General features: G+C 37.5%; 2 protein-coding genes across 11 annotated transcripts in view; both read right to left on the reverse strand.

The window, feature by feature from the left end:
- LOC132200578 (doublesex- and mab-3-related transcription factor 1-like) overlaps positions 1–11,124 on the reverse strand; it is a 75,533-nt gene extending 64,409 nt beyond the window's left edge. Inside the window, exons 1-2 of one of the 4 annotated variants that reach the window (XM_059626156.1) lie at positions 10,773–11,124; positions 3,173–3,716 (exon numbers count right to left, since the gene is read on the reverse strand). In XM_059626156.1, the coding sequence (XP_059482139.1) occupies positions 3,173–3,677 (505 nt within the window). In that variant the 5' untranslated portion in view covers positions 3,678–3,716; positions 10,773–11,124. Of the gene's footprint in view, positions 1–1,126; positions 1,689–3,172; positions 3,717–5,233; positions 5,548–10,772 lie in introns of those variants that run through there. The other 3 variants (XM_059626157.1, XM_059626155.1, XM_059626153.1) reach the window with 3 other exon arrangements.
- Positions 11,125–20,571: 9,447 nt separating this feature from the next.
- LOC132199799 (homeobox protein prospero-like) overlaps positions 20,572–24,483 on the reverse strand; it is a 55,961-nt gene continuing 52,049 nt past the window's right edge. For all 7 annotated transcript variants that reach the window (XM_059624805.1, XM_059624806.1, XM_059624804.1 and 4 more), the window contains one exon: positions 20,572–23,854. In XM_059624805.1, coding sequence (XP_059480788.1) covers positions 23,675–23,854 — 180 coding nt within the window. In that variant the 3' untranslated portion in view covers positions 20,572–23,674. The remainder of the gene's footprint in view (positions 23,855–24,483) is intronic.

The following is a 24,483-nucleotide window of genomic DNA, read 5'->3' on the forward strand; positions in this document are numbered from 1 at the left end:
TCTGTCCGTTTGCCATTTATAACCATTCACTCCGATCGATTCCAGTAAGTAAAGGCAGCTGCCGAGCCCCTAAATAATCTTAAAAATTAGAAATATTTAAGCAATGCTCTTGGTGCAGCATAAATCCATAAATAAAATTATTGAGAGGAGTCATTTGACCGAAATATGTATAATTATACCATATAAAAAAACATTATAGTTCACGTGTGGGATGGCGCGGACTAATTAAATTTTTAATTGCGTTTCGTAAAAAAAATATGGAAAATCTGAATATTAAGAAATATGATGATTTGGACCATGGTGTACCGTACACCCATTCGCATAACACAAGAATGTTACGACAAAATCCTGTAATAGAACCGATGAGTGAGAACAAATATTTTGATCGAACTTCTCAGTTCATTTTGCCACGTTTGTGGAATTTATTGCCACTTGAATTAAAAAATTTACAAAGCAAGACGGAAGTTAAATTGAATATAAAAAATTGTGCTTGTCCACACTTGTTTGTGACACACTTGTTTGTAATAATTCTGTGCATATTTTGTTAGTTGTATAGCTGGCGAGCAAATCGCTCGTCAGTTAGCGTGAGCACCAGCCGATAAGCTTTCGAGCTTGGCTGGACTTGTATCATAAAAAAAATATCTTTAATAAAAAAAAAAAACTTTTTATCCACGTCGCTCGGAACGTTACAGAAATGCATTTTCTGCATGAATCAAGTGATTTTGTTATGATTGGCACCTATTTAAAATCGACTATTTTTTCAATTTCCGGCTAAAGCGACTAAAACAGACTTAAATGACAGACTTTTACAACTTTTTAAGCAAAAACCAAATTTCCAAAAAATGTTGCCAATGTTGAAAAGCTAAATATTTATTTATTTAAAAATTTTATCATACAGATTTTATTTTAAGTGACTGAAAGTAGCATTTAATAAAGCTATTTTTAATCTTCAATTACAAAAAAGGAATAAAACCCTGGATGGATGAAAAATTCTTAATTTTCATCAATTGAAAAAACATGTTTTTGAGCATTTTTAAAACATTTTATAATTATCCAACATTTTTAAACATTTCAGTTTTTACTGTTTTTTGTAAAAAAAAATTCTTAGGAGAAAAAAATTTCTTACCCATTCTAGAGGTGGAGGCGCCCCTGTGGACGGGTGCAAAGGCCATGCTGGCGGACACGTGGTTTGATGAGCCCGAGTCTGCTGCGATCAGCTGTCTGATCGAGTGCGACCTGGGCCGGGGGTTGGGGTGCGCGACGATGACGCTGCCGTTGGTCGATGTTCCTGCCGAGGGAGAAGAAGTGGTGCCGCTTCTGGGCGAATTGTCTTGGGGCGGCGAGAACCTTGGGGACGCCGGTTCTGGGATCTCGGGCAAAGGGCTGAGGCAGTTGCGGCTGATTCGTTCGTCCTCGGCCTGCGCCCTTCGGAGGGCGGTCTGGGCAGCCATGACGCGCCGTCGCTCGGTGGTCAACGTGCACTTGGTGCAACGGCACGTGCGGAACTTGCAGCGCCGCTTGTGCCATTTCAGAAGGGACTTCCGACCGTGGTTCTGACAATTGGCGCATCGCGGGGGTGCCTTTTTTCTCTGCGGCCTCGAATTGGAGGAGCTTCCAGAAGAATGCGAGACGCTGTCCGCGGCGTCCATGTGTCCTCTGTGCTGTCTGAAGAATGTTCGTGTCTTACTCTGTTGCAGAAACACACACAAGTGAGCTTTGCCGAGTTAAGACCGTTCAGTAAGGGAGGGGAGGGGGAATAGTGGGGAGTGGAGAACACTTCAAAGTTGCGAACACATGATTACGTTTTTTTTATTTATATATCATTGAAGAAGGTTAATTGATTCGTTTACACATTGAAAGTAAATTAAATCATTTTCTCAGACTAATTTATAAATTTTTAAGTTTAAATTACACCCAAAGAAGCTAAGATCTGTGACAGCTCTAGAAAATGTTATGGGAAATTTCTTATTGTTAAAGCGGTGGCTGCTCTATTGAAGAGAATTCATCGCTCCAAGTAAGTGCGGCTTCGGGTCTAGTGTTTTTTGGGTGTAGGCTTCTTTAATTTTTTAATGTACATATTTCCGGTCAATTTTCTAAAAACGCAATTTTAATGAATTCCTTTACATTTTAATTTAATAAGTAAATCCACGTATATTTTCAATTCCAATTTAAAATTATTAACCTTTCATAATTAAATTCCATTGAAGATGAATTATAAAATAAATTAATTTGTAATTTTGTATTTTGTGTTATGGTTTTGCTAATTACACTATTTAATTTTTATGATTTTTTTTTTAGCTAATAAAAATACTTAATTAAAATTTATTTTCTATTTCAAATTAATCTTCCGCCCATTTGAGTACATTATTTTCTTTCAATATCATCAGTATCATCACTGCCGTTCAATTTTTGTAGCTGTGGGTTCATCGCGGCGGCCTTTTCTCTTTAGCCTTTGATGGCCGGCGCTTGAACAGATCTACGCTAGTTATGATTTTTTTTTCAATTTCCTCACTGGCTCGAGTGGAATAAACAATATTAATAATAAATTGAGAATTATTTCTAAGAAGAATCTTATTATCAAAAGCTATAATTCATGTGACTTCGAACCTAACGAGGAAAAGCCGAATTTCAACTCCAGTAACATGCAAAATATTTAATTTTTAATATTTTAATAAATTTCATGTACCCCGTTACAATTGTGGGCTCGCCGCTGTGACCATGTCACTTTTGATTTTCATTTTTTTCTACTTGCGTAGAATTAGCAATATTACTTTTATAAATGAATTCAAAATGGAACACACTTCAGAAATATTTTCAATATTAATTTGTATTAAATAATTTACCCAGAATTAAATTGAATCAGGCAGTGAATCTGATGAATATAAAAAACCTGCATCACATTATTATTGCAATGAAAATCTTGAGGGTACATTTAATTAACCCACCATTCCTGAGGAGGCCAAAGTGTTCCGAGAAGAAATGCTCATGGAACTCTGCACTTTCTATAATCTCTGCTGGTGCCGCTACAAAAATTTCAGCAGGAATTCAATTGTATTTGCACAGCGCTTTTATGATTTTATTTCGCCAAATAATTAACCAAAACATAATAATCCACATCATTTTTAAATATTTTGTTTTTTTTTACAAAAATGTAAAAAAGCAAAATTCTTACCTGCATTAGAGGTGGAAGCGCCAACATCAGCCGAGCTGGCAGACGTGGGGTTTGTAGAGGCCGCGTCTGCTACCACCTGGGGGCTAATAGGGGGTGACCCGGGGTCAGGGTGCGTGACGATGGACAAAGTCCCTGCCGAAGAAGAGGGAGAGGCGGTACTTCTGGGCACCGGTTCCGTGACTTCGAGCAGGGGGTCGGTTCTTATCCGGCCGAACTGTTCGTCCTGGGCCTGCGCCCTTCGGAGGGCGATCTGGGCAGCCATGACGCGCCGTCGCTCGGTGGTCACCCTGCACTTGTCACAAGGGCACGTGCGGAACTTGCAGAACCGCTTGTGCCCTTTCAGAGAAATTTTCAAGTTATGGTTGCGGCAACGTGCGCAACGTGGTGGCATTCGGACGCTTGATCTAGTCTCGCGGGACGACTGTCCGGGTGACTTGTCCGACGAGGACGAGCATGAAGCACTATCCGCACCTTCGGCGGGCTCACTTGTGCTGTCGGAATCCATAGTCCACAATGTTTTTGTCGTTGGCGTGAGTTTTGCCTGCTGAGAGAGCAACAAGTGTGTGAGGGGAATTAACATCAACGTCAAGTCAGAAAAAATTTATAATTTTTTTAATTTCTTGCGGGCTGACGCACAAAAGACTTAGGGTTTTTTCTCAAATACATTCAAATCTTTGTAAAAAAGTTTCATTAATTTGTTCTTTGTGTGCCAAAATTATTTAATTGTTGTCAAATTGAGTATTTATATTCAATACACGTACGGGTGTCATGAGCACAAATAAATAACACCGTTGGCCAGAAAGCTTGGCTGCCTCGCAAATTTTCATAGCGAGCTGAGAGGAAGTCGCGTTTTTTTATCTCTGCCTCCAGATCCCCAGACAGAGCAGCTATACTCACAGCCGGCATGCACTTTTTTCCGTTGCCAACAGATATAGTTTGATTAAATGTTTAAAAATTTTTTTATATAATAAAAAATGTTAAGTGAATTTAAAATTATTATCGAGAATTTTAAATTGGAGTTTTAATTGTTTATAAAATTAATTTTTACAAAATTATATGATTTGGAATTTATATACTGATTACATTAATTTCACGCCATAATACAATAAAAAGCAGGAATAATTATTACTACTGGTTTTACTAAGGAGTATTTCAAATTTGTTTCTGACAAATTCGGTACAAAAATTGAAAATAGAAAAGGAGGGATATGACGATAATCTATATTTGTAAATACTCAGACATTAATGATTCATCATTTACTGGCTTGCCGATTAAAAGATTTAAAAGAAAATTAATTACATTTTACTATAACATCAGTGCAGCAGGTGGAGAGCGTAAAATTTGTAATTTAAAAGTTCGCCATCCGGGAAGAGTTATTATGTTTATGTTGACGCTCGCGCTTTTATTTTAAAATTTTATACAATTCTGGGGAACCAGGAAAATGTAGGATAAATTTTGAAATTTGTGATTGTGCATATTGCTTTAGTTGAATTAATAAATCCTAGGCAATGTTTCTCACTTAAACACTGACGACGCAATCAATTTTTTACATTTAATGATTCACACAGATTGTCAAAAAAGATTTAAAAAGGAGGCTAATCATTTTTTAATTTTAAAATTTGCATGTTTTGACAAATTAATAAAATTCTTAAGCAAATTGATAAAAGAGAGCTTGAAGTTGGCGAGGGCCGATTTCTGTTCTGATCGCATTGATTGATTTCAAATTTGCACTTCACGCTCTCCAGGGTCAGTGGTACTGGACAAGACACGTGACGTGAACTTCGGCAAAAGCTGCATAATATAAAGTCAGAAGAGGAGACGCTGGCACTGAAGGGGTATGTAGGTGGGGGGGGGGAGGGGTCCGTTATCAGATATTAGCAAAAAAAAAGTACGAGTGGTAAAATCGCAAAAGTTTTTCAGTTTGATTTAGTGCTCTCTCAGTCAGACACACGCATTTATGAATATAAATATATCTGATTTTAAGCAAATAGTTCAAAATCGGCACCAAAGAAGATCAAAAATTGAATAAAATCAATTAAATTCTTAAATTGGAAATATTACCTTATTTTGAAGGCTTGAAATTTTCAAGTCGTTCTAGTAATTTTTTTTTTCAAATAAAACATAACGCACAAGTTAAGATTATTTAAATATTAAATTAAATAAGTGTTGCTCAGACGCGGTGCGCCGCAATCGTTGACCTTCTCCTGAGGCCCCCTCAACAACTGGGCTTCTCGCTTGCCAACATTGTAAGTATATAACGTGCCTCGTGGAACAAACTTGAAGCGCGGAGGAGAGACAGATTCCCCTTCTTCGGCTTGCACTCCTTTTTCTTCGCTTGAGCTCGAACACAGGAAACGCAAAAAATCCACAGCGCTCTCCCGTCACGCCGTTTATCAATCATATGGTGCCCTTTTTGGAACCACTAGCAATTTTTTTGTCATTTATCAAAATGAAGTTAAAGTTAAACGCTAATTAAAAAAATGTAAAAAAAATTGTCAATTAGGAATAATCCTCTTTTTATTTTATTTCAGTTTTTCTATATCTTTTTTGGAGTAAGAAAAACACAGGATGTTATCGTTAATTTTTTTTTATGATTTTCACTCACATTTTATGTTATGTAATAAAATTTTAAATTTTATTTGTAAGAGATTTACTAAGCACTATTTTGTACAAATATATATATAACATGTTTTATTATCAATAGTTTAATTTCTGTTATATAATTTTTTTTATTTTATTGCGAAGGTTATTATTTTAAATTTTCAATATAAATTGCTTAACGCTGCCCTAGAATTGACGGATAAGGTTTATTCTGAAAAAGAATTTTCCAAATCTATGAATAACATGTAATTAGAAATGTGATTTTGTGATTTACTTGGGAGATGCTTTATTTTTGTGACAACATGACCATAATACAATATAAAAGCGATAATGATAAAATTCATTTTAGAGTAAATACGAGTAATATGTAAATATGTAATTTCTTCATTACAAATCCAGCCAAAAAAGTAACAAACTAATTCTGAGAGAAATGCAATTTTAAGAAGAAAAAAAACTGAGTTTTAAACTTTGATATTAACTCCAATTATTTCTAAATTATTAATTGACTATTGGAATAGCGGAGCCCAAGAACTCATTAAAAATGTTGGCACGAGAAAGCCTTGCACTGTGCCGCTGATGATGATCGTTCGCGACGACGAGATGCAAAAAGACCTCGAATTTGGTTTCTGCGACAGCAGAGATTTACAAATTTAGGTATTGAATCAAGACCAAAAATTGTTAAGTGTAAAAATCGAGCAGAAAGTTATCGCAACTAAGCAGGGGTCCAAAGAGTACTACTTTTTAATACATTGACGGAGAGATAAGCTGCTGCTTGCAACTTCTGGCGGGCTGATCCATGATTCAAAGGTCAGCACAATAAAATGATCTTTGCAACGAGACCGGAGTCTGTGCGGCGAACGGGAAGCTGCGCCGTTTTATTGCCGTTGGTGTAATTATTATATTCATTCGAAAACGCAGCGAGACAGAAACGCACGCGCGGCGTCGCACGAAATCCAGTGGCAAATTGGATTTTCGCAGGCTGTCACTATAGTCTTGACTGAGCCAGACGACGCGCAAAAAATTCGCGAAAATCCAAATTCAGAGAGGACATGTTGGCAAATTGTTCTGATTTTGATTGAAAAGCGTCGCGGTTCGATTTTCGCATTGTCTTGGCGCAAATAGAGAGAGTGCCCGGCACGCTAATTACTTTTTCGCGTCGTCGCTGCTTTTCTTATTCGCGACGCTCGCTCGCTCGCTCGTTCTCCGCCTGTTTGATCGGCAGCGCGCACAAAAGGGTCTCATTGAATTTCACTGTACTTAATACTTGCTGTCTGCGTTCTCCGTCTCTCTATGTACAAGCATTTTACATATGTCTATGTACTTTTGCAGACGGTCGCGCGCATCAAACGGACGCAGCAGCTCCTCACAACAGTGCACCTCTGTATTTGGATTTCGTCGAGGCTAAAATTATTTTTCTTATCAATTTATCAAACACGAGACTGTTCAGTGCGACATGTTGCTGTGTGTTAAAATGTTGCCTTGCTATTTTCTTGCCCTTATCAGCTTCATCTAATCAATCGTTAAATTATTTATCTTACTTTTTGATACTTAATTAATAAAATTTTGATATTTTATATTGTTTTAGAAATTCTAAGAATTGTTATCACTTTCAAAACTCCTGTTAAAAAATATGGGATTGATTCTAAAAATTAAGCTCCTTAACAGTGTCACATTTAAGGAGAAACAAACATGATGTATTCTGAATATTCTGAAATCATAATTGCTTCTTATTTTTAGAACGTTTTTATTCAAATTTTTTAAGCAATGCTACCTTTTTCCGTGCCAAAATATTCATTGCCTTTTTTTACAATTTTAGGCAAAATTGATTATTGCAATACTAAAATTTCAACTAATTTTGCGTTCATTATACATTTCTAATATCAAGCAATTTCCGAAAGCTATTGGTTCATTTGTTCATTATAATTATATTATTACTAAATTAATAAGAATAGCTGAAAATGTTGTGAATTCACTGTAATTAAAATTTCCTAAAGGTTGAAGAAATTTAAAGGGTTGAATTTTTAAATATTTTTGCCCAAAGCACCACAAAACTTGGCGATAAATATATAACAAACACCTAAATAATTAAAAGATTGAGCTTGGCCCTCCGCAAATTCAAAAAGGGCACAGACCGACAAGACACTTATTCTTGGCCTGACCCAAAAAACCGGCGCTATGGACTTTGTCCCTTTGAGAGGCTTTCCACTTTTTCTTGAAATAAATAATCTGTGATAAAAATTTATATTAATTTCAATAATTATCTTTGCTTAAGATCCTAAATTAAATGAAGAAATTGAATAAAAAATTTTCTTTTTTTCTGGATCGCAGTCACATAAATAAATAAGTGGTTTCTTTGAGATGTAAAATTTTCGTATAACAATTTGGACAAATAAACAGCAGAATAATATGTTTTTTTTTAAGAAATTGACACTTGAGGAGATGATCATGGGAGTGAAGAGATCGCGCTTTATTCTTGGCGTAAAAATTGTTATGTTTTTGAATAAAAAAAACCATTTTAACAACAAGTAAAAAGCCCAATCCCTTCACTCCAATAATAATTATTATTATCGTTTATCCATCCAATTGTTACAGAAGAAAAAACATTAGATTGAGAACATGATTTTCTGTATTTAATTAAGATTTAATTACTCGAGCTTTTTAAATGGCGACATGAGTGGCAAGGCGAGTCACTTTTGCAAATTTGTCGCCTGCACGGACACCCACCCACCTCTATATTAGCTTGTTGCCATCCGGCAGCTCGGCGGTGTGTCTCGCTGGGCCTCGAACCCCTGCCCTGAAAAACGACGCTCATTTTCCAATCACACACGCATCAGCGCCGCCCGAAAATCGCGCAGGGTAATTAGTGCAGTGTAGTGTGCGCCGAAACCTCCTTCCAGATCCTTTGATGCCGCGCGGCTGAGAACCGAAAAGACGACGTATGCGGTATCGGGTTTCGCCGTCGGCCGCAAAAAAAAAAAAAAAAAAAACGCTCGGCGAAAAATTTGCATATGAAAATTTTAATCCGCGCGATCATGTCAACCCGATACACACCCGGCCTTACAAAGTTGTCCTTTGACGATTTCTATGGATGCCCCAGCGACGACATGTGCGCGTAATTTCGCCTAGACAAGGCAGAATGCGCGGAATCTTGACCCTTTTTTGTGGGTAAAGCGATACCCAGGTGGCGTCTCTAGCTCATTAGGCGATTGCGCGCGCTAATTCTGAGGGGGAGAGCGGCTGTCTAGACGCAACAGGTGCTTTTTGCTCTGTTACTATTTCGTAGACGAAAAAAAACTCGGCACGTGTGCGTGTCTACGAGACACTTATTGATCAACCATTTTTTTTTTTAATGCATAATTGACGTTGGTGAATTATTTAATTATATAAAACACTTCAACGATGAAAAAATATCTCATTAATTGTGGGAAAAGATTTCTTTAAATCATTGCTCGATATTTAATTTACTTGAAATGTTTTTATGATCGTGAACTTCAGGTCAAATCAAATATAAAAATATAATTATAAAAAATATATAATAAGAATTTGGAGAAAAATTTAATTTTCTGCCTATTTTGTAATTTGAATCAACTTTTATGAGGAATCATATATTTAATCGTTTTATATAAGAACTCATATTTAATAAAAAATTAAGATTTAAAGGGTGCTAAAAGGAGGAACCGCATAAATAACTTTCATACAGCCGCCGAAGTCGTGTATTTTGTGATTATTTAATTTAATTTTGTGCCACTAATTTTACTAACAATTTGTATTCACACTTTTCAGATTTGCTCAAAATTGTAACCAATTATAGAATCTGATCATAAAATGAATTAATAAAATTTTATCTTTTGTTCGTTTGAAATAAATTTAATATGATTCAACAGTTTTACTTTTAGTAATTTTTATTTTATTTTTATTTTTTAATTCCGAGAAGGTTATAAATGAACAAGGTATTTTTCTAAGCTCGACTCGTAAATGGTTGCAAAAATAATGATTATTCTGCCACTTCCATATTAAATCATAATAATTATGACTTAACTAGATCTGATTATTTTTAAAACCCAAAACTTTTTAATTTTGAAATTTTCATTAGGAAATTTTGACACAATACATTCTATTTTGGAGAAACTGTGGAATACATAAAATTATTATTATTTATTCTAATCAAGTCATATTGTATTATTTTCAACTCAAAATATGATACTGAATATGCGCAAGGTTGAGAGATAATACATTACTTCCTGCCAATTGAAAATTATAGTTTTCTTGCAACTAGAAAAAAGTCTGTCGAATTTAATTACATTTTTAAATAGGTTAATAAAAACAAGAATCCCTAGGCATTTTATTCTCTCTTCACCACGAATATAACAAAAAGCTGAATTATAAAAATTAATTCCAGTTTGTCTTTATCGAACTCCGGGATAATTTCAACTATTCTGTATATTGTTTCCACAACCAATCTATTGGAAAGGACAAATGGATTAGAATCACGTCTAACCAAACATAAAAATAAATAAGAATTATAAGTTAGAAATGCGGTACAATAATATTTATTAAAAATTTCATTTGAATAAATAAAGAACTAAAAAAATTAGAGATAAGCTTCACTAGCCACGTTAGGCCCTTCGAACGCAGCCCTGGCGCTATGACAAAGGCCCACGACCTAACTAGGGATAAATTGTTTTCAATTAGGGTGTTCTGTGGCCAAGAGAACTCAACATTTCCGCTGATACTACTACACTAATACTTGGGCAAGCTAAAATTACACCATCACTCAATCACAACAAAACGATGCATGCATCAATTGTACTTTATCATTAATTAATCTGTCGCATTCAGCTGCGATTGTTTGGAGTTTGGAGAAATAGTACAAATAAACGGAGTGGACTGTATAAAAAAAAAATAATGTTGTATGTAATCTAATTTAAGTGTGCATTGTATATTTTATAAAAAACTGACTGAAGACCTTTTAGTGTTGAAGATGAAATGATTGTCTTACCTTCAGAATTGATATCCATCAAGTTAATTAGCGTCCATAATATGTAAGTATCCAAATGTTGAAAACTTAGGCATCACAAGAACAGAAGACAATTTTTGTAGAAATTTTAGAGTTTGATCATTTTTTGGAGGATTTCCTTGTTTGGGACACCAAATCAATGACGCACTTGAATCGCCGAAAATAAACTAGATTTCACAGGTTCCTAGAATCACATTTCAATAAATGTAAGGAGAATCAAACACTTTGTGCAGTATCCAATGATCATTCAAGTTCGTGAAGACACTTCACTTAAAGATCCCATAGCTCGACTAAACTTAGAATTTTCCCCAAGAGCTAAGTGAGCGAAACTAAGGAGTGCGCCAGAGGGGCTGCAGTGTATGGTGGGGAAACATTGTAGCAGAGGTAATCGGTGCCGCCTTCTACAATGTTGCTGCCGATTTCTCGACCGTCAAGACGCCCTCTGAATTTGCAAATGCAACAACTAGCGTCCTCTTACAATCTTCAATCAAACATCAAATGAGATTTTTTTAATTTAAAATAAATCTCGTATTTATTGCTTTTTCCTTTGTGTTAAACGAAAAACACAATTACATGGAACTCTTTTTTCGTGCTATTAATTTGGTGTCGGCCGTGTCAGCAGACATTTGCTTATGACTTCCTTCTCTATTCCAATTTTAAAATTTATATTCATATTGTCCGAGAAGAATAAATAATATGTTTAAAAGATAATTATAAATTTTATTTTTCCAAGAGGAGTCAATTTTTGAAGCAATAATTATATTCTCGTTAAAACTATCCGTTTTTTTTTTAAACCAAAGTTGATGCGATTAATGAGGTATTTTTTATCTGGGAAGTTTTAGCGAATTATTTGTTATAGGTGGTGCCGTTTTGGCCACAAACTCATCGCTCATCGTTAACAATTTTTTTTTTTGCAATTAAAAAATAGCATTCGGACAAAAAAAAAACAGAAACAATTATAATTTTTTTAATTATGTTGACCAAAGAAAAACAATTATAAAATAAATCATTTCAAAATCAAACTGCAAATAAAATATTAGTAAATAATAGTTCACAATAACTTCCTAGAAAACATTGCAAGTATGTAATGTATTTTAAGTGTATTTAAGTAAAATTAACTTGATAAAGCAGTCAATTTTTTTTAGGATTTAGTGTTAGAATCAATAACTAAGTGAAAAAATGTGAGTTAGCAAAATTTGCGATTTAAAAATTTTTGATTCTGATTTTTAAATATCCAATTACTTTAAATTTAATAATGATGATTGATTTGTTGTTAACAATAATTTTACTCTCTTTATGATTCAAAATTGATAATTTTTTAATATACGTATAATGTACTTGGGGCAGTAATTGCTCGGATGAATATGAATCATTAAAGACACGTACTTTGCAACTAAAAAGCCTCTATGTTTAGCTTCAAGATTTTTGTCGCCCGGCCCAAAATTAAGGCGGCGGCGAAAAGCCTCGGTGCGAATTTTCCACTCGGTCTGCCTTAATTAACGCGAGAGGCTAGGGTGCGTCGGCTGCAGCCGCCGAGTCAATCGGTCGGTCGGAAAGAGAGCGAGCGAGAAAGATTTTTGGGGCCTGCACGCCATCAAAGCCAGACGCGCCTATCAGCCGAAATCTGCTGCTGGCCGTTGACATCTCGGCGCAGGCAGCCTTCAAATTATATTAATTTTATGAAGGTGCCACCCAACCACAGCTCCAGCAGACGCCTGCTCACAACATGATACTCCTTGAGACCATTTCTCTCTCTCGCAAGCTCAAAAGAAACAAACAGCAGTAAAATAAAAAAAAAAAAATTATTAAAAACTGTGACACATTCATGCCCCTAAATTTTTAAATTCATAACTTAAATTATTACAATTCCCTTCAGAACCACCATTAATGATTGAGACTTAAGACTTTATATGGCACTACAAGAAAAAAGCATTTCACAATTTAAATCTTGATTTTATTTATCAAACGGCCGTTCCAATTTAACTGTTGCATGACTTACAACAATTTAGTTATTTCTTGTCATAATGACTCTTCATTCAATTGATGATTTTTAAAATAAAGTTACACCCACTAAATATAAAATGGGTGCCCTATGCACAACTATTAAAGGGCAGAGGCCGGAAAAACCTTTTCGTGGGGGTTTTATTCGTGAGAATAATTTCGTAAGAATCTTTCGTGAGGGTTTTTTTTCATGAAAAATTAGTGAGGATAGTTCGTGAGGGCTTTATTTGTGAGAATAAGATCATGAGAGTCTTTTGTGATGGTTACTTCGTCAGACAAGTTCGTGAGAGCCTTCGGTGAGCGGTGACATTGAGCGGTGAGCGGTCAGAAGAGAAAGGCTGAGCGGTCAGCGGTGATCGGTCATATTGAGCGGTGAGCGGTGAAAGGCTGAGTGGTGAGCGGTTAAAGGCTGAGCGGTCAGCGGTCAGCGGTGAAAGGCTGAGGGTTGAGCGGAGACGTTGAGAGGTCTGCGGTGAGCGGTGAAAGGCTGAGCGGTGAGAAAGGAATGGCTGAGCGGTGAGCGGTGAAAGGCTGAGCGGTGAGTGGTGAAAGGCTGAGGGTTGAGCGGAGACGTTGGGAAGTCAGCGGTGAAAGGCTGAGCGGTGAGCGGTGAAAGGCTGAGGGTTGAGCGGAGACGATAAAAGGTCGTTTTATCGGTGAGTGTTGAATGGCTGAGCGGTGAGCGGTGAAAGGCTGAGAGTTGAGCGGAGACGATGAAAGGTCAGCGGTGAGCGTTGAATGGCTGAGCGGTGAGCGGTGAAAGGCTGAGGGTTGAGCGGCGACGTTGAGAGGTCAGCGGTGAGCGTTGAATGGCTGAGCAGTGAGCGGTGAAAGGCTGAGGGTTGAGCGGAGACGTTGAGAGGTCAGCGGTGAGAGGTGCAAGGCTGAGCGGTGAGCGGTTAAAGGCTGAGCGGTGAGCGGTGAAAAGATGAGCGGTGAGCGGTTAAAGGCTGAGCGGTCAGCGGTGAGCGGTGAAAGGCCGAGGGGTGAGCGGAGACGTTGAGAGGTCAGCGGTGAGCGGTGAAAGGCTGAGCGGTGAGCGGTTAAAGGCTGAGCGGTGAGCGGTGAAAGGCTGAGGGTTGAGCGGAGACGTTGAGAAGTCAGCGGTGAAAGGCTGAGCGGTCAGCGGTGAGCGGTGAAAGTCTGAGGGTTGAGCGGAGACGTTGAAAGGTCAGCGGTGAGCGTTGAATGGCTGAGCGGTGAGTGGTGAAAGGCTGAGCGGTCAGCGGTGAGCGGTGAAAGTCTGAGGGTTGAGCGAAGACGTTGAGAGGTCAGCGGTGAGCGGTGAAAGGCTGAGAGTTGAGCGGAGACGATGAAAGGTCAGCGGTGAGCGTTGAATGGCTGAGCGGTGAGCGGTTAAAGGCTGAGCGGAGAGCGGTGAAAGGCTGAGGGTTGAGCGGAGACGTTGAGAGGTCAGTGGTGAGCGTTGAATGGCTGAGCGGTGAGCGGTGAATGGCTAAGCGGTGAGCGGTGAGTGTGTTTTGGCTGAATGGTCCTGCCAAAGCCATAATCAATATCAACAACAACAACAACAACAACAGCTGACGGTTGAGCAAAGACGTTGAGAGGTCAGCGGTGAGCGGTGAAAGGCTGAGCGGTGAGAAAGGAATGGCTGATCGGTGAGCGGTGAAAGGCTGAGCGGTGAGCGGTTAAAGGCTGAGCGTTGAGCGGTTAACGGCTGAGCGGTCAGCGGTGAGCGGCGATAGGCTGAGGGTTGAGCGTAGACGATTAAAGGTCAGCGGTGAGTGTTGAATGGCTGAGCGTTGAGCGGTGAAAGGCTGAGGGTTGAGCGGAGACGTTGAGACGTCAGCGGTTAGCGTTGAATGGCTGAGCGGTGAGCGGTGAATGGCTGAGGGTTGAGCGGGGGCGATGATAGGTCAGCGGTGAGTGTTGAATGGCTGAAAATTGAGCGGTGAAAGGCTGAGAGTTGAGCGGAGACGATGAAAGGTCAGCGGTGAGTTCGTGAGTGTTGAATGGCTGAAAGGTGAGCGGTGAAAGGCTGAGAGTTGAGCGGAGACGATGAAAGGTCAGCGGTTAGCGTTGAATGGCTGAGCGGTGAAAGGCTGAGGGTTGAGCGGAGACGTTGAGAGGTCAGCGGCGAGCGGTGAAAGGCTGAGCGGTGAACGGTGAAAGGCTAAGGGTTTAGCGGAGACGATGAGAGGTCAGCGGTGAACGGTGAAATGCTGAGCTGTGAGCCGTAAATGCTGAGCGGTGAGCGGTGAATGGCTTAGCGGTCAGCGGTGAGCGGTGAAAGGCTGAGGGTTGAGCGGAGACGTTGAGAGGTCAGCGATGAGCGGTGAAAGGCTGGGGGTTGAGCGTAGACGTTGAGAGGTCAGCGGTGAGCGTTGAATGGCTGAGCGGTGAGCGGTGAAAGGCTGAGGGTTGAGCGTAGACGTTGAGAGGTCAGCGGTGAGAGGTGCAAGGCTGAGCGGTGATTGGTTAAAGGCTGAGCGGAGAGCGGTGAAAAGATGAGCGGTGAGCGGTTCAAGGCTGAGCGGTCAGCGGTGAGCGGTGAAAGGCTGAGGGTTGAGCGGAGACGTTGAGAAGTCAGCGGTGAAAGGCTGAGCGGTGAAAGGCTGAGAGTTGAGCGGAGACGATGAAAGGTCAGCGGTTAGCGTTGAATGGCTGAGCGGTGAAAGGCTGAGGGTTGAGCGGAGACGTTGAGAGGTCAGCGGTGAGCGTTGAAAGGCTGAGCGGTGAACGGTGAAATGCTGAGCTGTGAGCCGTAAATGCTGAGCGGTGAGCGGTGAATGGCTGAGCGGTCAGCGGTGAGCGGTGAAAGGCTGAGCGGTGAGCGGTGAAAGGCTGAGCGTTGAGCGGTGAAAGGCTGAGCGGTGAGCGGTTAAAGGCTGAGCGGTCAGTGGTGAGTGGTGAAAGGCTAGAGCGGTGAGCCGTGAATGGTGTAATTATTACAAATGAAAAAAAAATGCTTTTCTAGTGTCGGTGGTTAATTTATGAAAGTTAATATATTTAATACATTATTATAATACTTTTAAAAAAATTAATAAAAAATAATAATTTAATGTTAATCTGAATGACATTGATAATTATTTTATTTTCAAAGTATTAAATTGTAATTAAATTGTTATTTATATAAAAATTACAATAAGGTCAGCTGTGAGTGGTGAAAGGCTGAGCGGTGAAAGTCTGAGGGTTGAGCGGAGACGTTGAGAGGTGAGCGGTGATTGGTGATCGTTTTGCGGTGAGCGGAGACGTTGAGTTGTCAGTGGTGAGCGGTGAGTGGGTGAGCGGTGAAAGGCTGAGCGGTGAGCGGAGACGTTAGAGGTCAGCGTTGAGCGGTTAGTGGTGAGCGGTGTAAGGCTGAGCGTTCAGCGATGAGCTGTGAATAGCTGAGCGGTCAGCGGGGAGCGGTGAATGGCTGAGCGGTCAGCGGTGAAAGGCTTGAGCGGTGTGCGTTGAGCGGTGAAAGGTGTAATTACGTGGAATAGAGTGATAAATGAAAATAAATGCTTTTCTAGTGTCGATGGTTATTTAAGAAAGTTAATTTAATAAATACATAATTAAAATACTTTAAAAAAATTAATTTAAAATAATAATTTAATGTTAATTTGAATTTCATTGATAATTATTCTATTTTCAAAGTATTAAATTGTTATTAATATAATAATTACGATTGTTTTCTTTTTTTGCTTTAAAAAGTAAATTATATTATTTAAAAACTAACAATTATAATTTAAATGCTATTATATTTTAATGTTTTGTTCAAATATTTCTTATTTAAAAATATTCAATTTTTTAATAAAAAATTAGTATTTCAATCGAACTTAGCACCATAAATATTTATTCAATTGATTGATGTTAAAATAATAATTATTCATAATTTTATTATTTAAATTTTAAATAATTTCCAATAAAAAAATGAAAACTTATAAATAATTGAAAAAATTGCTTATTTGAGCGGTCAGCGATGAAAGGCTGAGTGGTTAGCGGAGACGTTGAGCGGTCATTGGTGAGCGGTGAATAAAGGTCAACGATTGATCTAATTGCAGGAATATTGACCAAAGTTTGATCTTTTTTCTGGTTTCTTATACTAGTACAAAAAAATTAATTTTTATATTTTATAAATTATTTTCCTATAAAAAACAATATTGATTGTAAACTATATGATTGACGGTTTTGACTAACTTTGCCCCGTGAAAACGAATGGTGATGGTTTCATCGATCGAACCGAGACTGTTTTTTATATAGAAATATGAAAGGGTTAAAAAAGTGCAAAATATTTTTTTTTTTTTTTAATTATTTTCCTCTAAAAAAAGTATTGATTGTTAACTACATCATTGCCAGTTTTGACTAACTTTGCCCCGCGAATAGCTTGAGCCTATTTTTCAAATACAATTTTGACATTTGCAGGCTTCAAGAAAAAAGAAAAAAAAATAGAAAAAAAAATATGTTATTAGCTTTCGTGCGCCCTTTGGTTTTGGATTTACCTCTGGCTTTGTCTTCTCTTGTCACTTTGTTTTGACTTTAGTTTATTGGCTCGTCTTTAGCAATGGCATAGGTAGAGGGTTTTTACTGGTTTTAGCCTTGATTTCAGCTTAAATATGGTCATTTGCTGTCTCCCAGTGCCCAGTGGGTTAAAATTTATCCATAGCATTTAAACCGGAATAAATAAGTCAAGAGAATACCGCCCAATAATTATGAAGTAAAATGTACACCAATTATAATTATTTTTTTAATTTTAAAAATAATTCCCTCGTTGTTTCTTGTGTAGACCTCAAAGTACGTGTCCCGCTTCTCATGCATGCGTTGCAGGTTGCATACGTTCTGATATTAAAACAAACCTGACAGTTCCTTCCTTCGTGTCGACCACCGAAATAATTTCTTTCAGGACTGCTTTCTCACGCCTTTAGCATCGAATTTCTATGGATTGGTCAAACAAATTTTCAAAGAAAGCCGGTTAATCGAGTGACATTGGGCGCGGTCCGTCGTCTGCTCGGCCCACCAACGACTTGGCATGATTGAAAGGAACAAATTTCGCTCTTCTAGTTGTGTTGCCTATTAAGTTTATCATCTGCATGTATCGCTTATGCTTATTACGTTGGTTGGAATTCCTGAATTTCAAGTTGTTCCGCAAGATGTGATCAAAGCGCTCAAGTTTATAAAGTCCTGGAAAATCAATTATTAATGAGCGCTTATTTTGCTTAATAAAAAAAAATCGTGTTCCGGCCAATAGATATCGTTAGATGTTTTTTTTTTATTTGGGATAAAATTAATTTTAATTTCTCTTTAAATTCCTCAGTTTTAGTTTGGACATGAGTCATGACACAAACCCTAGGTTTTTTAAGTACCAGCAGTCCGCACTTCGCCTATTGAGGCCAGTTGTCCTTTATTTTATCTTCTTTGCAACGAGGATTATTGCCTGGTTTCAATTTTTATGTTAATTTTGGGCAGAGTTAATCTAAATAACCAATTTGTAAAAAAATTAATTTTTTGGGATAAAATAAAATTTAAAAATAAAAAATTTATATAAACTATTAATTTATATTAAAATTTTTATGTTTTATTTGTGTGTAATTTTAATTTAGAAAAATTATTTTTTCGTCTGGGGAATTTTAAATTTTAAAAATAAATAATTTAAAAAAAAAATTTTTTTTTCAATTGAAAGTTTTCTATCATTTATATTTTTTTTTTAAATTTTAACCTAAACTTTTCATATCTACATAAAAATATGTGTTGTTTAATACCATTTGAAAAATTAACAATAATTTCAACATCTCTGATGTTCATTGTGGAAACTTGAAACAGCATTCACTGGCTCATTGACTCATGATGTAGGAAGTGCAACATCCTATCCGTAGGCCGACAGTCGCTGCATTTATCATCTGGTTCCCCTACTTACATAGTACTGCGTCAATATTGAGTTACTTGGTGTATTGCAAAGAGCGAGATTACGGCCTCGACCGGCCAGTAATGAGAGATAAAAAGCAAAGTGATAATAAGGCGCTGTGCGCGATAATTTGTTGCCAAGAGAGAAGGATGTTGAAAAAAAAAGTGAAACAAGAAGGAATTTTTTTTTCTTCGCATACTTGCCGTTTTTATTTCATCATAGACTACAAACTATCATTACTATTAGAATAATGATGCAATACAGTAATAATTAATTAATTGCCTGTTCATATTACAAAGTATAACAAAAGAAGGAAAACGCTCGTCAAATTTCTTGAATCCGTTTTCTCAACAAATCTTGCTCATTTCTTTTTGGCTCCGCGCGGACGCGAAGGCTTTTCTTTCTTCATTTTTCCTCTTATTCTTAAATTACTCTCGTTTTTTTTTTATACTTTTCTCGTATGTGTAAATCGGTAACACGAACATCTTTTTTTTCAATAATGTGGTACAGCAGCGTTTTTTTTCTATTTAACGTGACAGGAGCGGAGCTTTTTGCTTAAATTTCGCTACGAGGGTCGAACGGCGCCGAGTGCTTTTGGTTGTGGAGTTTACGGTTCTATGGAAGGGCCCAATTTGTTACTTTTGAAAATAATCAAACATGATCGTTTTGGAAGGCACTTTGAGTCGGACGTTCAAAAATGAGCCCATTGCTGCCTTTTTGATCTGTGGGTGGATCGACGATTTTTATTCGAGTTGGTTCGGGTATAAAAATGTGGTGCCTGTTGTCAAAAGAGTCTTTTGAAGTGATCAATTGCGTCATTAATCGGCTGGTTCTATTGTTCAACTGCAGTGCTCGGTGGTTGGTTTCTGGTGGATCTCGCCTGTCGTGAGTTTAAGTACGTCGCAAAAATTGATAGCACTCGGCGCTGTTCGGCTCTTCTTTGAAAAAGTTCTTAAAACTAAAGGAAATAAAACGAGTAAATAATAACGACTTGTTTCTTCTTTTTTTGCGTGTGTGCTTGTGCAACAAACAAAATGTATTGGAATATCAAACGAAAAAGTATATAATAGCATATTTCGGCGGTACAGCACCAAAATACAATAATCGAGCGAAGTGTGAGAGATTAAAAATATATAAAAGGTGCAAGGGTTACATATAAAATTAGGATTTACAAGATGTGAGACAATTATAATAATATAGTAATAATTCAACATATATGATTTCAACGAGGGCTCCGTCTCGTTCGAATCGGTTAATGCGATAAAACGCTCATTTTTGTCTTATTAATTCCTGCACAACGACAATAAACATTCTTACATGAATAAGCTACACTGTACACCCAAGAAAAGAATGACTATCATCAATTTCATCATGTGGACTAGATGAGAATTTTATTCCGTGTATGTTTTTGTGAGTGAGTTTTGTATTTGTTTGTGTGTGAGTTTGTGAATTTTCTTATTATATTTCAGCGTCAGGGACGTGGGGGGTATAATCAATCGGTCTATTCTCGAGTCTCACGTGGAGGAAACGACTGGCAAATTATAAAGTTCGACAGAGAGAAAGAGAGATTAACAATAATGGTGGTCAAGCAAATAATTTTGACAGTCAGCGCGTTGTTCCGTTGTTGTTGTTGTTGTTCACTTCAGTGTTTGTTTGTTTTTATATTATGGTAGTGGCGGTGTTTGGAAATTATACAGAGTATAGTAGTGTGTGTTTGTGATTAAAATCATAAGGAGAGAAACCAAACGAGAGAGAAAGCAAAAACTCAATTTTTTTTTCTCATTCAGAGTCCGAAATTTGTTTTGTTCCGAAAAGTGTATTTTTTAGATTTTTTGCGTCTGCTCTCTTTCACTTTTAGTTGTTGAATTTTTTTTCTCTTTACGATAAGCATTTAATTTTTGTGTGTGTTTGTGAGTTGAATAAATCGCTCTCTTTTGTTTCTTTTTAAATTTATTACACTTCTTTGTTTTTTTTGTTTGTTTTTTACTTCACTCTATACGAAAATATATAATAGAATAATTTAAGGCAGATTTTGGTTACATACATTTATAAGGCGCAAAAGGTGCTCTTTCGTGTGTCAAAATGGAAAATAATCCTCTCTTAAGTACCTCTAAGTTGTACTTACGACCTTTTAGATTCACTTTTGATGTAATAACTGCGGGGGGAGCGTCTCAAAAGATGCTGAACTCAACGGGCGTGTTTGCGATTTTGATGCGAGGAATTTGTAAAAATCCAAAAGTTTTGCACCATGTTTGAACGAAAGTAGCGCGGAAAGAATAAAAAACCAAAATCCGACCGGTATTATTTATAATTCTTGAACTACGTTAGAAATATTGATTTATTATTTCTTCTCGAAAACAAGAGAGAGAATCGATGTCGCGGGGACGAAAAGTGTGAGAGTGAAAAGCATAACGAGTGTGTGTATTTTTATGTATGCGTGTATAAAGTGTTCGTTTTTTATTTTCTTTTAATATTGCAGCTGACGACTGGAACGACTCCAAATATGTGTGTAATACAAGAACAGAGAAATAATAGGCGAGACGGAATTCTCGCCGAAAATTTCTCCATCCAAGTTCCAAAATCGAAAGCGCCTCCACCATTATATTATATCTGAACAAGATGGAAATTAATCAAATTACAGGGTGGTACAGTTTCTCGTTATCTCCTAGGGGAAATATAACAGCAGTCACAATCAATAATTAACATTGTGTGTCTGGGGAATATGAGTTGCGTGTCAGAGCTCGCGCCTAATAACCGAGTAATTCCAAAAAACAGAGAACATCCAGTCTTTCAGAATCAATTCAATAATCAATTCAATTGATAATTAAACAACACTGGCTTACGACTGTTAATACAGTTATTTGTAATATTATAGCGAGAGAAAGAGAGATAATGTGTAACACGGCTATTTTTATTACTTAATCGTTATAAATTAGTATGCTATGTGTTTGTTTGTTTGTTTGGTTTCGAGAGATGTTTTCATTTGTTTGTTTGTTTGCGAGTGAAATTTTGCTCGTACTATATGCAAGTGTGTGATTTGGACGCGGCGCGCATTAAGTGCGGGCCGCGTCTTCTCATAACTACATAAATATATATACGGTTTGGTTCACGCGCTTGTTTTATTATTTTTTTTATACGTCTTACACAACGAATCAAGTCGGAGTGCGGGTGTTGTATTTTGAGTCTCGTCATTTCGTTATTGGGAAAATGATCGATTTCGTGGTGAGCGAGAGAGCGGCGGCCGCGGTGCGACTCATTTCCGTGTTTTTCGCAGCCCCCGTACTGCTGGGAAAAGAGTCGGACGACGGCGCGAGCCACTAGCTTTGGTATATCAATATATTAATGTCTGAGTTTTTGGTATGTTTGTATGCGTGTGTGTGTGAGAGTGAGAAAAATCAAAGCATACAAGAATCTAACGCGTGCGTGTGTTTGTGATTGATCGAGTCCAACAACAGACAGACCTTGTATTGCTTCAACTTTTAGTCGTCATTATCTTTTCATCATCATCATCAATAGTCATTGCGTCTTTTTGTTATGCGTAAGATTATACTTTTTATACATGCAGCTTGTTCATGGACAGACAATGTATGTTGAAAAATGAGAAGAATATAAAAACCGCCTCGATAAGTGACTAGATTTACATTGAAACAAAATCAATTGATCAGTGGTGGACAAAAACCCATAAGATTATCGCATGTTGATATAAATTATTATGTAAGTAAAAATTATAACAATAGTCCATCATCATCCTCATCATCGTCATTAGCAGTTTTGGTAGCTTTTCTTTTTTTAAAAATTTTAGCAGTCGAAAAAGGACACTTTGGTTCTTATAATTTTTTTCTTTCGTCTTTTTGTTCTAAAATGCCAACTCCATTGACCGACAAATCAAGTGCATCCTCGCTAATTTTCCGATAATATAATTTTATAATTTTCTCAATATTTACAAACTGAGGCGCTAAGTATAATTTTTCGTCTTTTTTAAATATATTCATTAAATACATTAGACAGAGAAATTTAAACTTTTTTTCAATCCATTATTTGTTCACTCTGCTGCACTCTTTTTAAGTTAATTTCTATATATCATCACTTTCATTCATTTACTCAAATGTTCGTTGGTCTCCAGATCATACCCAGTGGTTAGTTTTTAATTTACGCTTACTCAGTGTGTGTGTAATAATAATAATCAACACCTACCACCTTTACAATAGTCGTGATTATTGATATTCAAATGCGAGTTTCATGTCTGGATCAAAAAACTTGAGCAGGTTTTCTTGCTTGTCTATTTTAATGCGATTCGCTTGTTAAATAAATTTTTCTTGTACTCTTTCATCTAAAGTTAAATACTCTCATTTTAATTTGTCATTAAATATTCTTTTCATTTCCATAATAAACACGACAAAAAGTATTTCATTTTAACACACCCAAGATTAAGAGAGAGAGAAAGAGAGAAATGTCAGCAAAAGTGGGACCGCGTCCGTTGATTAAACTTTTTACAATGCACACTGCTTTTTATTCAAACAGGCAACGCCCGATTTGCTAAATTTATAATTTATCCTTTGACACGACCAGCACATGAAATTTCTTTAACTCCTAAAGACTTTTCCATAATTAAGTATGAGTGACGATTCTCGCAAATATATATAGGAAAGACAGCAGATTGACATTTAAATTTAGCCGCTACATTCAACAACATAATTAATCAATTTCTTTCTTTCTTTCACGTCCTCTAAACTGCTCAACTACAAAGAGAAACTGGGCCTTTCAGGCCGCGTGTATTCTTACTCAGATTAAAATCCGACGCATATAGATGATGATTTGTGTGTGTTTTTTTCCAGTGTCCGAAAGCAGCCCTTTCGGAATGCGTGTAGTGTGTGTGTGTGAGAGAGATTCTATTTACAAGAGCAAGACCGGGGGGCGGCGAACTGTTTCGCGGGGTCAGTTTTGTTGCCGCTCGGGGGCCCCCCTTAACAATTAGGATATGCTTATTGTGTGAGAGATCAATGGTTGCATGTTTCTCCTCAAAAATGTACATTATTTACTCGAGCTGCTCGAGGAAGTTGGGCGACTTGAAGTACTCGGGCACGGCGTCGTCGAGCCGCGAGATGACTTTGTAGATGGACTTTTTCCACGACTGCTCGGCGTCCTTGCCCGTCTGGATGGCCTTGAAGAACTCTCGCAACGTCTGCTCGATGACGAACCGGAAGTTGGAAGGAACCTGTGCAGTCGAGAGACAAAAATGAGTCACTGTGTTTTCGCGCGCCTCGCGGTGTTGCGGGAGGAAAGAGTTGCCGGCAATCGGGCGAGATGGCAGCCGAGTCAACGATTTTTTTTCTCGCTCTCTTTACTCTGACGTCTACGCACGGCTAACGAGATTAATTAATTACCGCGAACGAGCGAGCGAGCGGGGAAAAACGCTTGCTGTGCAAATTGCGCCCTCTTTGCGATAAACGAGGGATTAAGAGAGACGAAATACCACGAAAAGGGTTTTGTTTCTTTGCCGCGCCGAGCCCGTGATCAAGTAATTGGGGCGATTTGAAACGACTAAGCTCAGGCTCGCCGAAAACTTTCGGAAAAATTCCAGCAACCTGATCAAAAATTGATCAAAATATAAAAAATAATTTTAAATTTTAGATTTCGGATTATTATAAAAAAAAACTGCCATCTGAACGCCCGACTGCTTATGCAACTTGCAGGGCACACATGTAAAGCGGGCGGGTATAACTACGTAAATTAAGACTTTAAACTACCATCATGCTGCGCATGTCAAAAACTCCACCAAAGTATTATTTCTCTTTAAAAACGTTCTATAGTAATTTTTTTAATTCCAAGACAACACTAAAGTGG

Source organism: Neocloeon triangulifer, unplaced genomic scaffold (assembly GCF_031216515.1).
Source record: "Neocloeon triangulifer isolate White Clay Creek 2 clone unplaced genomic scaffold, ASM3121651v1 ptg000014l, whole genome shotgun sequence".
NCBI lineage: Eukaryota > Metazoa > Arthropoda > Insecta > Ephemeroptera > Baetidae > Neocloeon > Neocloeon triangulifer.